Source organism: Bubalus bubalis, chromosome X (genome assembly GCF_019923935.1).
Source record: "Bubalus bubalis isolate 160015118507 breed Murrah chromosome X, NDDB_SH_1, whole genome shotgun sequence".
Taxonomy (NCBI): Eukaryota; Metazoa; Chordata; class Mammalia; order Artiodactyla; family Bovidae; genus Bubalus; species Bubalus bubalis.
The window spans coordinates 10,987,149-11,000,856 of NC_059181.1; the positions used below are offsets into that span (position 1 = coordinate 10,987,149).

General features: G+C 42.4%; 1 protein-coding gene across 2 annotated transcripts in view; it reads left to right on the forward strand.

The window, feature by feature from the left end:
- The first annotated feature begins 405 nt into the window (after nt 1-405).
- The window catches only part of REPS2 (RALBP1 associated Eps domain containing 2), a 238,584-nt gene continuing 225,281 nt past the window's right edge, over nt 406-13,708 (forward strand). For both annotated transcript variants that reach the window (XM_025275803.2, XM_025275804.2), the window contains exon 1: nt 406-792. In XM_025275803.2, coding sequence (XP_025131588.1) covers nt 559-792 — 234 coding nt within the window. In that variant the 5' untranslated portion in view covers nt 406-558. The remainder of the gene's footprint in view (nt 793-13,708) is intronic.

Genomic DNA, 13,708 nt, shown 5'->3' on the forward strand with positions numbered 1-13,708 from the left:
TGCCTAGTCCATTTCTGGGAAGTGCACAGCGTGACGTGAGCACTACACTTGCTCCAGCGTCCTAGGGAGAAATCACCACAGACTTTCCCATCCCCTGAAAAGCGCCATTCTCCAGGTCGGTCTAGATGTTTCCCTTCCTAGGTAGGGAGAAGATGTTTCTCTCGCGCAGAGTGGACGCGGAATGACTGTGGCTCTGGCCCTTTGGATTCTGCAGCGCGGGCGGAGCAGGTGACCATTCGCCGAGCAGGCTGCTCGCCGAGTTAGTTACCTGGCCCAGCCCGGTGGAGTGGGGCGGGGCGGGGGCGGGGCCAAGGTGCGATCCTAGGCCGGGATAGGTTCGTGCCGCGCCTGTCTCCATGTGCCGTGCGGCGGAGGCACAACATTCAAGCCCGGGGGCGGGGCTGGCGCGCGCCGGGAGGAAGCGGTCGCGCGGCAGCTGCGGGGCGTGGGGGCGGTGGTGGCGGCGGCCAAGGCCGAGGCCGGAGCTGTGGAGGCTGTGGTGAAGGCGGCGGCGCCTTAGCCGGGAACGGTGCTCCGCCTGTCCCCCTTTCAGGCTCCATGGAGGCGGCGGCGGGCGGGCTCTGCGGCTCTGGACCGCCGCTGCTGCTGAGCGAGGGCGAGCAGCAGTGCTACTCCGAGCTCTTCGCGCGCTGCGCCGGCGCCTCAGGCGGGGGCCCGGGTCCCGGGCCCCCCGAGGCCGCCAGGGCTGCCCCCGGCGCGGCCACCGCAGCCGCTGGCCCGGTCGCCGACCTGTTCCGGGCGTCGCAGCTGCCCGCCGAGACGCTGCACCAGGTAGGTCCCCGCACCCCTGCCCTTGTGAGTCTGTGGGGACCATTTCTGCAGGGACAAGGGGGCGGGGTGGGGCGACAGGGCCGCCGACAGGCACCCGGAGGCCTCGGCCAGGTCGCAGAGAGTGGCTTCGCAGCCTAGAATGGCGGCGACGCCCTTGTTCCCCAGGGGACACCAGCCTCCTCCACAGCTCAGCGGTGCTGAGTGCGCTCCCATCTTCCTCCGCTGAGACAGATGGACACTCCCTCCTCTCCCCGGCCGTTTCTGGGGTCTCTGCAGCCTCCCAGACCCAAAGTTTGCCTTGTTCTGTAACTAGTGTTTGTTTTGGCTGGTGTCTGGAGTAACCTCTGCCTGCCGCTCCTGCACTTCCCTCTCCTGGGTGAGTGGGCGCTTGGATGCCTTGCAGGATTTGAACTTGAAGGGTGTGTGTGTGTGGCCGGCGGCCGACGACTGAATGTTGTCCGCTTTATATACTACTTGTAATATACACGAATTTACTGTATATTTGCGTACTAACGTATTTCTGCATATTAGCGTTAAACTGAAGAGCTTAATGACAAATTGCAGAACCGGGACACAGGGCTGCAAGAGGACATCTGTCAAGGCAGAGCTAAGGTTCCTATTTAGGACTAGACGTGGTTCCCAGACATTCACGGTGAGGGCAGTTGTAGTTTCCCATCTTACCATTATTTGGACTTGAAATAGAATTGCCAAGTAATGTGTGTCATAGCTACCTCCTTTTGGCTGCTCCATACCTGGAAGAGGAGGAGGGGGATGATGCACAGTAGATGCAGCTTTCCTTTTGTGCTTTCCGTGGAGCAATAAGCATCTTTGTCTGTGTTTTGCTGTTACTAGCACTTCGTTATGATAAGGTTCTTAATACCAGGCCCCAAATCTGAAATGAAGTTTTTCTTAAAAGCTGGAGTCAGGTTTGACAGAAAACAACAAAATTCTGTAAAGCAATTATCCTTCAATAAAAAAATAAAAAGAAAAAAAAGCTGGAGGCAGTTTGAAAGTTAACATCAATTGTATATTTAGAGTGGGGAGTGATATTTTAAAATCCAGTTCCAAAGGAGTACTGAGGGTTTTATGGTTCACTTGCAATATCATTGTTTGTAGATTAAAAAAAAATCATTTAAGACTGCATTTTATACTGTTGGAGCATGCGTATGTCGGTATGTTTGAGCATAATTTTAGCCACTCTGTAATCTCTCACTTTTCAGAATTTAAGATTTCTGAAAATATAATTAGTATCCACAGACCTTAACATGGCTGTTTGTCTCTTAAGAAGTCTTTGCTTTGGAGACGGTTTGACTTCTGCTCTTGAGCAGTTGAACTTGACCAGGTAGAGGAAAAGTCAATATTTTAAAACATGAACCATGGCTATTACATGAGGCCCTCAGAATACTCCCAAGCATAATTTATTAAATGCTATTGCTACTTCTCAACTGAGAGAGGAATAAGTGACAGGCCACACAGCAAGTAAGTGACAGCTGGGCATCTGTTAAAAGGCTTATTTTGTTGTCAGTAATGCATGGAGTGTGATAAGAGATGGTAGGCATATTAAATCTGAATTATGATGATTGACTTCTAAGGAGTTGGGGAGGGACCTTTCCTCCTTAGAACCCAGGGTGTTTAAGATTTAAAAAGAACTCAAGGCACAGTGCCTTTGTATGAATGAGATTATATTTTTGATGTCTAGTTGAAACCTTCTTCTTGCAAAAGATGCTGGCAAGAGGAGACATCCCTAGAATATTGCTTGTAATAAATCTCTACGAGCTTTAGAGCTCCCTTATGCAGCCCAGCAAAACAAAAGACTTCCTTCCCCATTAACCTGTGTGCTCAGTCGTGTCTGACTCTTTGTGACCCCATGGACAGTAGCCCACCAGGCTCCCCTGTCTCCAGTGTCTCCTGTATTGGCAGGCAGGTTCTTTACCACTGAGCCATCTGGGAAGCCCAACCTAACACAGTGCAGTAATCCAGTATTCTTTGTACAGGTGAAAATGAACATCCAAGGCATCCTGGACAGAGTAATGTAATCAGAAGAGATTCAAACAAAGCCAGCAGCCATCTAATTTTTACTAACCATGTTGGTTGTGTGTAGTGTGGTGTGTCTGGGTGTGTGTACGTGCATGAGCACTCAGTTTATCTGGACTTTGACTACTCCATAAGTGTATCAGTCTTTAAAACAGATGAAGATGTTTTTAGCCTTTCCCTGTTAAACAGGAACTTGTAAGTTTAATTAAGTGGTCCAACAGGTATAACTGCCCCATTTGTGGAGGCACTAACTAGCCCTGGTAGTTTCTATGGTAACGGATTTTTTTTCTTTTTAATATGCATACAACTAAGATTACTATAATGTTCCAGGAAGATTGAAAATCTTACCTGAAGTACATGTTCTATAAAAACACCTTATTTTTTCTCCTCCTTGAAATAAAAATAAATCACTACACCTGTTACTTTGTTATGTAAGTGAGTTATCTTAGGGATTTTTTTCAGTTGAAATACGTGTGTGTGTATATATATATACACACACATGTATATATATATGTGTATATATATATATATATACATATTTTAACAGACTTTATCTTTTCAGAACAGTTTTAGGTTCACAGCAAAATTGAGGTTAAGGTACACAGAGTTCCCATATACACTGGCTCCACACATACCCAGCCACCCATTATCAATACCCTCACCAGAGTGATACATTTTGTATAATTGATGAACCTGCATTGGCATATCATGATCACCCGAAGTCCATAGTCTACATTATGTCTCATTCTTGGTGATGTGCATTCTTTGGTTTTGGACAAATGTGTAATGACACGTATCCACCATTGTAGTATCATACTGAGTAGTTTCAGTGCCCTAAAAACCTTTTGTGCCCTACTTATTCATCCCTTGCTATTACACCCAACCCATGGCAATTACTGATCTTTTTACTGTCTCCGTAGTTTTGCCTTTTTCCAGAATGTCATGTAGTTCAAATCACAGTGTGTAATCTTTTCAGATTGGCTTGTTTCATTTAGTAATATGCATTTAAGATTCCTCTGTGTCTTTTCATAGCTTGTTGGCTCATTTCTTATTTGTGTTGAATAATATTCTGTTGTCCGGATGTACCACAGTTTATCCATTCACATACTGGAGGACATCTTGGTTACTTTCAAGCGTTGGCAGTTATAGATAAAGTTGCTATAAGCATCTGTGTGCACTTAAGTTTTCAACCTCTTGGGGTAAATACCAATGAGCGTGATCGTTGGCTCATATGGTAGGAGTGTTAGTTTTGTAAGAAACTGTCAAACTCTCTTCCAAAGTGGCTGTACTATTTGCAGTTCCCCCAGGAATAAATGAGAGGTCCTCTTGCTCTACATCATCATCAGCATGTGGTGTTGTCAGTGTTGAGTTTCACCGTTCTAGAAGGTATGTAGTGGTATCTTGTTGATGTAATTTGCAATTCCCTAATGACATATGATGCTTAGGATCTTTCCATATGCTCATTTTCCATCTTGAATTGTATTTTAGTGTGTCATGATGTTGTTGTTCAGTTGCTAAGTTGTGTCCGACTCTTTATGACCCCATGGACTGCTCCACACCAGGCCTCCCTGTCCCTCACCATCTCCCGGAGTTAGCCCAAGTTCATGTCTATTGCATCAGTGATGCCATCCAACCATTTCATCCTCTGCTGCCCTCTTCTCCTTTTGCCTTCAGTCTTTCCTAGCATCAGGGTCTTTTCCAATGAGTCAGTTGTTTGCATCAGGTGGCCAAGGTATTGGAGCTTCAACATTAGTCCTTCCATTGAGTATTCAGGGTTGATTTCCCTTAGGATTGACTAGTTTGATCTCCTTCCTGTCCAAGGGACTCTCTAGAGTCTTCTCCAGCACCACAATTTGAAAGCATCAGTTCTCTGGTGTTCAGCCTTCTTTATGGTCCACCACTCACATCTGTACATGACTACTTGAAAAGACCATAGCTTTGACTATATGGCCCTTTGTCGGCAAAGTGAAGAACAGAAAAGCTCATTTTCTGTTTTGAATTATATTTTAATGTGTCATAATAGCCCACTTTAAAAGGCCTTTTGGTCTTTTTATAAGAGGTGCTGATTTATTTTAAAACAGGTTTCTAGTATGGGCTAGAAAAATGTTAGAGTAAAATTTTTAACTTACAAAAAGTAAATATGAATAAGAAACAGGTAAATAGTTTTAAATACTTGAGGACAAAGAATTACAAGTGTTAGAGTGATTGGTTTTTCAGGTTATGAAGTATTTCATTTGTATTGAATGGCCAGCATTTTACTAGAATGCATAGACTTGGACTGGATGTGTATTTGAGGTATTTTAGTTTCTTTTGAGCATCGGGCACTATTCTAGGTGCTGAGGTTTCAGCTGTGAATCAAACACAGCCTCCCTGTCCTCATGGAGCTTACATTCCAATGCAGATGGTTTATATTATTTATTTTGGCCAAGAGGCTTGTGGGATATTAGTTCCCTGACGACCAGGGATCAAACCTGGGCCCTTGGCAGTGAAAGCCTGGAGTCCTAACCACTGGACCATCAGGGAATTCCTGCAGTGCAAATGTTTTTCATTTTCAGAATTTGAGTAAGAAAATATAACAGCTGGAACATAAGTATCCACCTGAAACTGGCACGTTTTCTGTTTGATGTAATGAATTAACAAACTGTATACATATATTCTGAGAGCAGAAGGAGAAGAGGGTGTCAAAGGATGAGTTGGCTGGATGGCATCACTGATTCACTGGACATAAACTTGGGCAAACTTTGGGAGATGGGGGGCCGTGGACAGAGAGGCCTGGCGTGCTGCAGTCCATGGGGTCGCAAAGAGTCGGACATGACTGGGTGACTGAACAACATAGACTCCGTTATAATATTTATCCTTTAGGATGATGTCTTAGTCTTTAGGAATGTTGTGCATATTTCAGGTAGTCATCATAATGATTTTCATTTTTATGACAGTTAATTCCTTTCTTTGAGATAATGTATTTTTTATTAAGATATAATTGAAATATGATATACCATTTTCAGGTATATAAGATAATGATTCAATATTTGTATGTTTTGTTGAATGATCACTGATATCCGGATATCAGCACACAGTTATAAAAAGTTTTTTCTTGTGATGAGAACTTTTGTAATTTACACTCAACACCTTTCAAATATACAATACATTATCAAATATAGCCACTGTGCTGTACCTGACACCCCCAGGACTTACTTATTATATAACTGGAAGTTTGTGCCTTTTGAACACCTTTACCCATTTCACCCACTGCCATCTCTGGCAATCACCAAACTGTTCTCTTTATGAGTTCCAGTTTTTTGTTTGTTTGTTTTTATATTCCACATAAAATTGAGATCATGCATATGGTATTTGTCTTTCATTGACTTGCCAGTTAACTCTTAGGCTTTAAAGGAAATAGTTGTAAAATACTGTTGATTCTGTATTATCAGGGGAAATCATTGAATGGGAAAAAAGCTTGTAAGTAATGTCTGATTGTTTGAGTGGCTTTGATTGAAGTCAAGAAGTAAAGGAAAGCTATGAGAAGTAGAGGATATTTTAAAAATTCCTGTACATAGACTCACCTTTGGGAAGAAGTCATATTTAAAGGTTTTCTTGAAATTCTTTGAAGCAACTGTTTAATCATTAAAAAAAAAAAAAAAAACTAGGCAAAAGACAAAATTCCTGTGAACTTTTTCCAGTTGCTAGGTTATTAGTTAGAGCTATTTTTTAATGCAAATAAAACAATTTTCTATTTTTACATCTTTATATCATATCCCTTTGTTACATATGCTTTAGGGATATAGAGACCAGCAAGCTAAAACGGTAACCTAGAGTATGTGCTGTTTCAGATAAAGTGTTCTTTTTTTGTATTAAGAATGAATGCCCGCAGGTTAAGGAAGTTCCAGAGCCAAACCATTGTTTGGTTAAAAGGAGGATATTTGCATAATAGTAACTTGTTAACTCTTATAAAAAACTTTTCAGGTGTGTAAAACTAGAGCATTACCCAACAATAACTGTGTACCTCCTGCTGCTGCTGCTGCTGCTGCTGCTAAGTCGCTTTAGTCGTGTCCGACTCTGTGCAACCCCATAGACGGCAGCCCACCAGGCTCCCCCGTCCCTGGGATTCTCCAGGCAAGAACACTGGAGTGGGTTGCCATTGCCTTCTCCGTGTACCCCCTACTCAGCATAAAATGTAAAACAGCCTAATTAATGTGAAAGTTTCCTGTGACCCCTTCTCTGGTCCCATTCTCCTTCCTCCTCACCCCAGAGGTTACTATTGTCCTGAATTTGGTGTGCATGTTAGAAAAGTTTTTGTACTTTTATTGCATGTTTGTGTGTGTGTGTGTGTGTGTATAGTGTGTACATACATACATGTGTGTGTATACACACACACATACGTATATGCACATACGTGTCACTAAAATGATAAATTGTTTTGTATGGCTTTTTAACTTAAAAGGAGTATAGTACTCTGTGTAACCTTCTGAAACTTGCTTTTCCTCTCGTTGTTTCTGAGGTTTGTCCTTGTTGATACATGTAGCTGCAGTTCATTTGCTTCCTTTTAAAAAATCTTCATTACTTGCTCGTACAGTGACTCATTATTTTATGAGGCCTTTATGCCTATGGAAAGTAGGTGGCATTTTTCTTGGTTTATATAGAGTGTCTCAGTGTCTCATGATTAGGGGACTGTTCTAAACATGTACAAACATTAAAATGCCTTGATAGATATCAAAAAGCACACTTATATTCTTGAGAGTGTTAGAGGACCTTTGAGTTAATGGATTAGACTTTCATAGGCTTGCTTTTCTCTCATTTTTTAAAAAATGAAACTCTCAGGCAAACAGACTAATACATTAAACTCCTCTGCACTTGCCACCCCTGCTCAACAACCATCAATACATGGTCAATTCCATTCCATCTGCATTCCTACTTTTGTTCTTTGCCCCCTCTTTTAACCTGAAGCAAGTCTCAGACATCATATGATTCATAGAATTTATCTTTGAGGGCACCTGGGAGTGGTCATAGGATATGGAAACATGTATGGGTTTAATACTGATGACTTATGGTTAAATGGCAAGAGTGCATGATGGTTTCATATCATCGAGCTAGTCTTTAACGTAAAGTTGAGGAAACCAATAGGGAGATTGAAGAAGTAACAAAGTGAAGACTAGAAATACAAGATGGGTTTGAACATTGTCCTACTGTCACACTCGTAACAGCCTTGCTTTAAGAATATAGAAAATTGGTTTTGACGAAGTCTTGAATCTTTTATTTTTTATGCTGTGCCATATGGCTTTAGGGATCTTAGTTAACCAACCAGGGATCAAACCTGGGCCCCTGGCAATGGAAGCTGAGTCCTAACCACTGGACAACCAGGGAATTCCCTATAGTTGTTTTGGCAATGATTGGTAACTTTTAAAAGAGGGTTTGGCTCCTTAGCGGGTGTTTTCAAACTTCCTGTTTCCTGAAGGCAAAGTGTCTAGTATTTTGTATTTATATCATTCTTTGCTTTGGTACATGTCTGGGGCCTTTGAAAAGTGCTTAGGCCATCAAGGTGGAGCTCTCATGAATGGGATTAGGGATGTATAAAAAAGACTCCAGAGAGATCCCTAGCCTTTCCCACCGTGTAAGGACACGAGAAGTCACAAGAAGGGGACCCTGACCATAAGGTAGTCATGCTGGGTTGTTCAGAACTGAGCTGTTTCCTAGGGTGTGGGACTTCCCTCTTAGAACTGCTTTTGCTGTGTCCCATAAGTTTTGGACTGTTGTGCTTTCATTTTCATTTGTCTCTAGAAATTTTTTGAATTGTCTCTTTGATAGAATTTTAAAAATCATATTACAATTGTTTCAGGTATTTCAGTGATGATAAACAGTCAGCTGGCTGATCTTATCATTGTGTTAAAAAACACATGTACTTCCACCACAAACTTGCTTTTTAATATTTTGGTAGCTGTAGTTCTGTGTATTTTGTCTATAATCCTGTGTATTTTATTTTATTTTGGCCACGCCCCTCAGCTTGTGGGATCTTAATTCCTCAACCAAAGATCAGATCCAGGCCCTGTCAGTGAGAGTGCCAAGTCCTAATCATTGAACTATCAGGGGTTTCCCAATAATCATGTGTATTTTAAGTGTTTACTTTTATGCATTTAAGTTTATTCTGAGAAGAGGTCCATGAGGCTCCCCACAGGGGTCGAAGCACAAAAACTGTTAAGAAGCCCTGTGCAAAAGAATTAGGAGGTGTCTAGAAATTCCAGTTCTTCGTTGCTCATTGTTTCCAAAGTCAGAATGGTAGCAACACTGCTGCCAATTCTAGGTCAGGAATGAGATTCCATCAGGCTCTGTGGTCTCCCCCTCCTCTAGTGCCCCATCTGTCCTGTAAGGGGGAAGGAAGCCCAGAGTGAATGGATGCTCAGCTGCTTCCTCTAGGACCTCACTCTCAAGTCACTGCTGCAGGCCCAGCTTTGAGCCGTCTCTTCTCTTGACCTGTCTGTCTGGTGCTCTCAGTCTTGCTTCACTCCAGAGAACCCCTCTGGAGCACAGCTGTTTGGCCTATTTTATTTACCTCTTATTATGTCTAATTCAGAGGCTGGCTGGAACATGGACTTGTAGGAAACAGTGATTTTTACAGATTGGAGAGACTCAACTATCCTAATAATCTAATTCAGGACCAAGAGAGGCCATTAATATTAGGCTAGTAGTAAATGTTTGCTTTGACTTAATTCACTTGAAACACTTTGCCCTTGGTTTACAGAAAAATATCTTTGTTCAGCCTCCTGGGGATAATTAAGTGTTTTACCTGTGTTAATTTCCTGACTAATTGAAGTAAATCCCATAAATGCCAGCAATTAAGAATTGTTTTTGTTTTTTTAAAAGCAGGTTTTCTTAAATGTGTAATGTTTGCCCCTGATGCTTTCAAAAGAACATATTTAATAGAATGATCTCTTTGTTTCTTGCTTAGTTCAGGATCAGCCTTGTGAAAAACAGGTGATTATACATAAACAGCTTTTTGCCCCTGAAGATGTTTGGTGTACTAGCCTTTTGAGTTTGTTTTTTTCTTTAGGATCTCTTTAAAATTATTTTAAAATGTTTGGACTCCTATCCTTTGCATACGCTCTGCAGTCTGGTAATTTTATCATCCTGTGACTGAGAGATGGCAGTGGAAGTGAAGTGCATGAAATTTAGCACACGGATGTTTTAGCTTCTTTTAATTTATTGTTTGTTCTAGATCAGAGTTTCTCCATCTCAGCACCACTGGTGGGGCCAGGTCATCCTTTGCAGTGACACTGTCCTATGTATCGTAGGATGTCTAGCGGCATTCCTGGGCTCTGCTCACTAGATGCTAGCATCTATCCCTTCCCCAGTTGTTACAACCAAAAATGTTTGCAGACATTGCCAGGGGGCAGAATCTACTCTGGTTGTAGATACATGGTGTCTGCATATGTACAATCATGGTAGCAGCTTCCACTTATTAACTGATCACCATGTAGTTCACCTTGTCCTATAACTTGTAGAGGACTTCCCAGGTGACGCAGTAGTAAAGAATCCTCCTGCCAATGCAGGAGACGTGGGTTCTATCCCTGGGTCAGGAAGATCTCCTGGGGAAGGAAATGGCAACCCGCTCTAGTATTCTTGCCTCGGAAGTCCTATGGACAGAGAAGCCTGGTGGGCTACAGTCCATGGGGTCACAAAGAGCTGGGCACGACTGAGCACACACATAACTTGTAGAGGCTCATGTCATTTAACTCCAAGCCACAAGATTGATATTATCATCCCCAGTTTGAAGAAAACAAAACAGAGGTGCAGAGGTTTAGTAACTTGCCCAAGGTCATGCAAATAAGTGACTCATTAATTTATTTGAGTTGGAATTCAGTCTTTGTTTTTATTTATTTATTTATTTATTTGCCATGCTGCGCATCTTGCGGGATTTTAGTTCCTTGACCAGGGATTGAACCCAGGCCTTTGGCAGTGAGATCATGGAGTCCTAACCACTGGACCACCAGGGAATTACCAGTCTGTTTTTATTTTTAAATTATTAAAACATTTTATTTTATTGAAATATAGTTGATTTACAGTGTCGTGTTATGGAATTGTTTTTATTAGAGGCAAACTAAAAAGGAAAGGGTGTTTCCTGATGACCTCTCAGTGGCTATTGTTTCCATGACAGTTCTGTGTAAGTGTGGGAGTTATTGCTCGAAGGGGTGATTCTCTGGATGCGTGTCTGAGGACGGTTTGGACCATTTCTGAGGTGTTTCTGTGGTAGGGTGAAGCAGAACATGGGACTGTCTAAGGGCCAAGCCAGTTCAACTTTGAGGCCAAGGAAGCCATCAGAAATTGGGGTCATCAGCAGCCTTCAGGCACGGTGTGCCCAGGGGGTTTACTGAGAGCAGGAACGCTGAGGCGTGGAGCAGCCGCCATGGCAGTTGGCCTCTGTTGCTGCTGGAGCTGTGAAGGGTGCTTTGCCTACATGAACAGTAGTCTGGAAGGCCATGAATGTCCTTGGCAGTGAGGGGGTGGAGGCTGAGGGATAAATGTGGCCGGCTCTGTCCCCTGCTGGCTGCCATTCTCCAGAAGCATGGGAGCCTGCATGTAGAAGCTCACAGAGGTCCCCCTCTTGGATAGAGTGTGGGCCAACGGGCTGGGGGTGACTCTGGGTGACAGACGGAGGGCCAGCTCAGGGTGCAATCTGGGCTGAAACCCAGCACTCTGGATCCTTAGATGAAACGGACATGGCTGGTTTGAGGTGAGAGAGGCCGCCTGTGTTCGGTGGGCCTGTGGGCCTGCAGCCCTGCCCTCTAGGAGGGCTGAGAGGGCTTCTTCCCACTTCTCGTGGGAGGCCTTGAGGCTATAGGGGGTGTACATATGGGAGTTTTTTGATCAGAGTGGGGCAGTCATTTCCACGGATTGCAGTGTTTTTTCTTGTTCAGGGCCCTGGGAAACATATAGCCATGAAGTGACCCTCTGGGAGTTTCTGTGAACACTGGCTGTACATGGTGGGAAAGGGCACCCTGGGACTGGAGTTAATTCAGGGGAGTAGAAAGTGGGGAACACATGTATACCTGTGGCGGATTCATTTTGATATATGGCAAAACCAATATAATATTGTAAAGTTAAAAAATAAAATAAAAAGAAAGTGTATTATAACGTTTAGGCATATGACTTTATGTTACATTAGCTTTTTTCTTTTTTCTGAAGGATAGGATTCCTATAGGGATTCTTCTTCATCCCCAAATAGCTCTGTGTGTGTGTGTGCGTGTGTGTGTGTATACATTGCTCAGACTTAACAAGATCCTGTTGAGCAAACCAGGGCTCATAAAAACCTAGAATCCTCCTCATATACTGCATAGTAAACTCAAATGCAAAGAAATAGCTTCATTCTCATTTGCATTCTTTATGGGCTAACATATCTTCTGGAAAACTTGTTGCCATGGCAATGGGATATTATCTACTCAGTAGTGTACTACATAAAAATAGCCCTTTGTGTTCAAGGGTGATGTTGGTGACAGGTGGTTTGGTGAATGTTTAGCAGGGTGCTTTGTCAGCATTCCATTGTTTATGATTGTGAAATAGAAATGAGCATTGGTTTGTTTTACTGTCTCAAAATGTAATTTTATCTGTAAAGGGCAGGTGGTGGTGCTCTGTTTAATTGTGAGTTATAAGTCTTCTTTCACAGGTCAGGTAAATATGATGATTGAAGCCACCTCTCATGGTGAAAAGGAAGTGGCTTCTCTTTCTGTTGGTGCTAGAGGGTGTGCAACACAGGAATGAGTCTGGAGTAAGTAGTATAATTCTCTCACTCTTCAACAAATGGTTCTTCCTAAGTGCCATGTTCTTATAAACCCAAAAGTAGCAAGTGATCAGGTGGACTAGATGAGCTCTGAGCTGTTGATCAAAAACTTATTTCTTGCAGGTTCTTAAATGGAACAGATTTTTGATGAACATGAGTTTCCCCTGCTCGTTTTAGCATTGATCTCATGTGTAGCCAAGGAAGAATTCTTGACCCTACATTTGATCTTTATTTTAAAAAATCCTTTGGGCAGTTTAGTAGAGTGGTAACTCTCAAACATTTGTCATCCTCTCACCTTATTTCTAGAAATTTGTCTTGCATGTAAATAGCAGGTTTCTAGTGCTGAAATAAACTTTACTCTAGTTTTGAGAATTTTAGACTCTCTTAAGAAATACTATGGCTTGGAGTTTTAGACTTGAAAGTTAATGCTGAAATTCTGATATACATTGTACTACTGCAGAAATGGAATCGTTATCCCCTTGTGTTGAATATTTTCTCTTGGAGTCAGTATGAATATCTTTTTGCTGATAATATCAGAAATAGTTGTTAAGTGGCTTGCTGGGTACCCAGTACTGCTCGTAGAACTTTTTTTTTTGGTGTTAACTCACTTAATTCCCATAAACATTCTGAAAGGTTTTTGTCACTATTTTCCAGATGCAGCATACTTATTAGTATGCTTTTTGGTTTCTGGTGAGTAAGTACTGTGCCATGGAAGACTTGATTGTTCCTTCTTGCTTACCAGTGTGTTGATGTGTTTCTGATAACTGAAAGCTTTTTTCTGCCAGGGGATGGCCAAACACAGCCTGTGGGCCAAATCTGTCCTGTCACCTATATTTTTTTGTATGACTTATGAGCTAAGAACGGTTTGTAACTTTTTAAAGGGTTGGGAAAAAGTAAAAAGAATATTTCATGACACTTGCAAAATTATATGAAACTCAAATTTCAGTTTCTGTAAACAGAGTTTCCTTAGCACACAATCACACTTTGATGTGTACGTATTGTCCATGGCTTATCTACCCTAGACTGGAGGGCTGAGTAGTTGTAACAGAGGCTGTATAGCCCATAGGACCTAGAGTATTTACTGAAGTTTGCAACACCTATTGTATATTCTTCTAC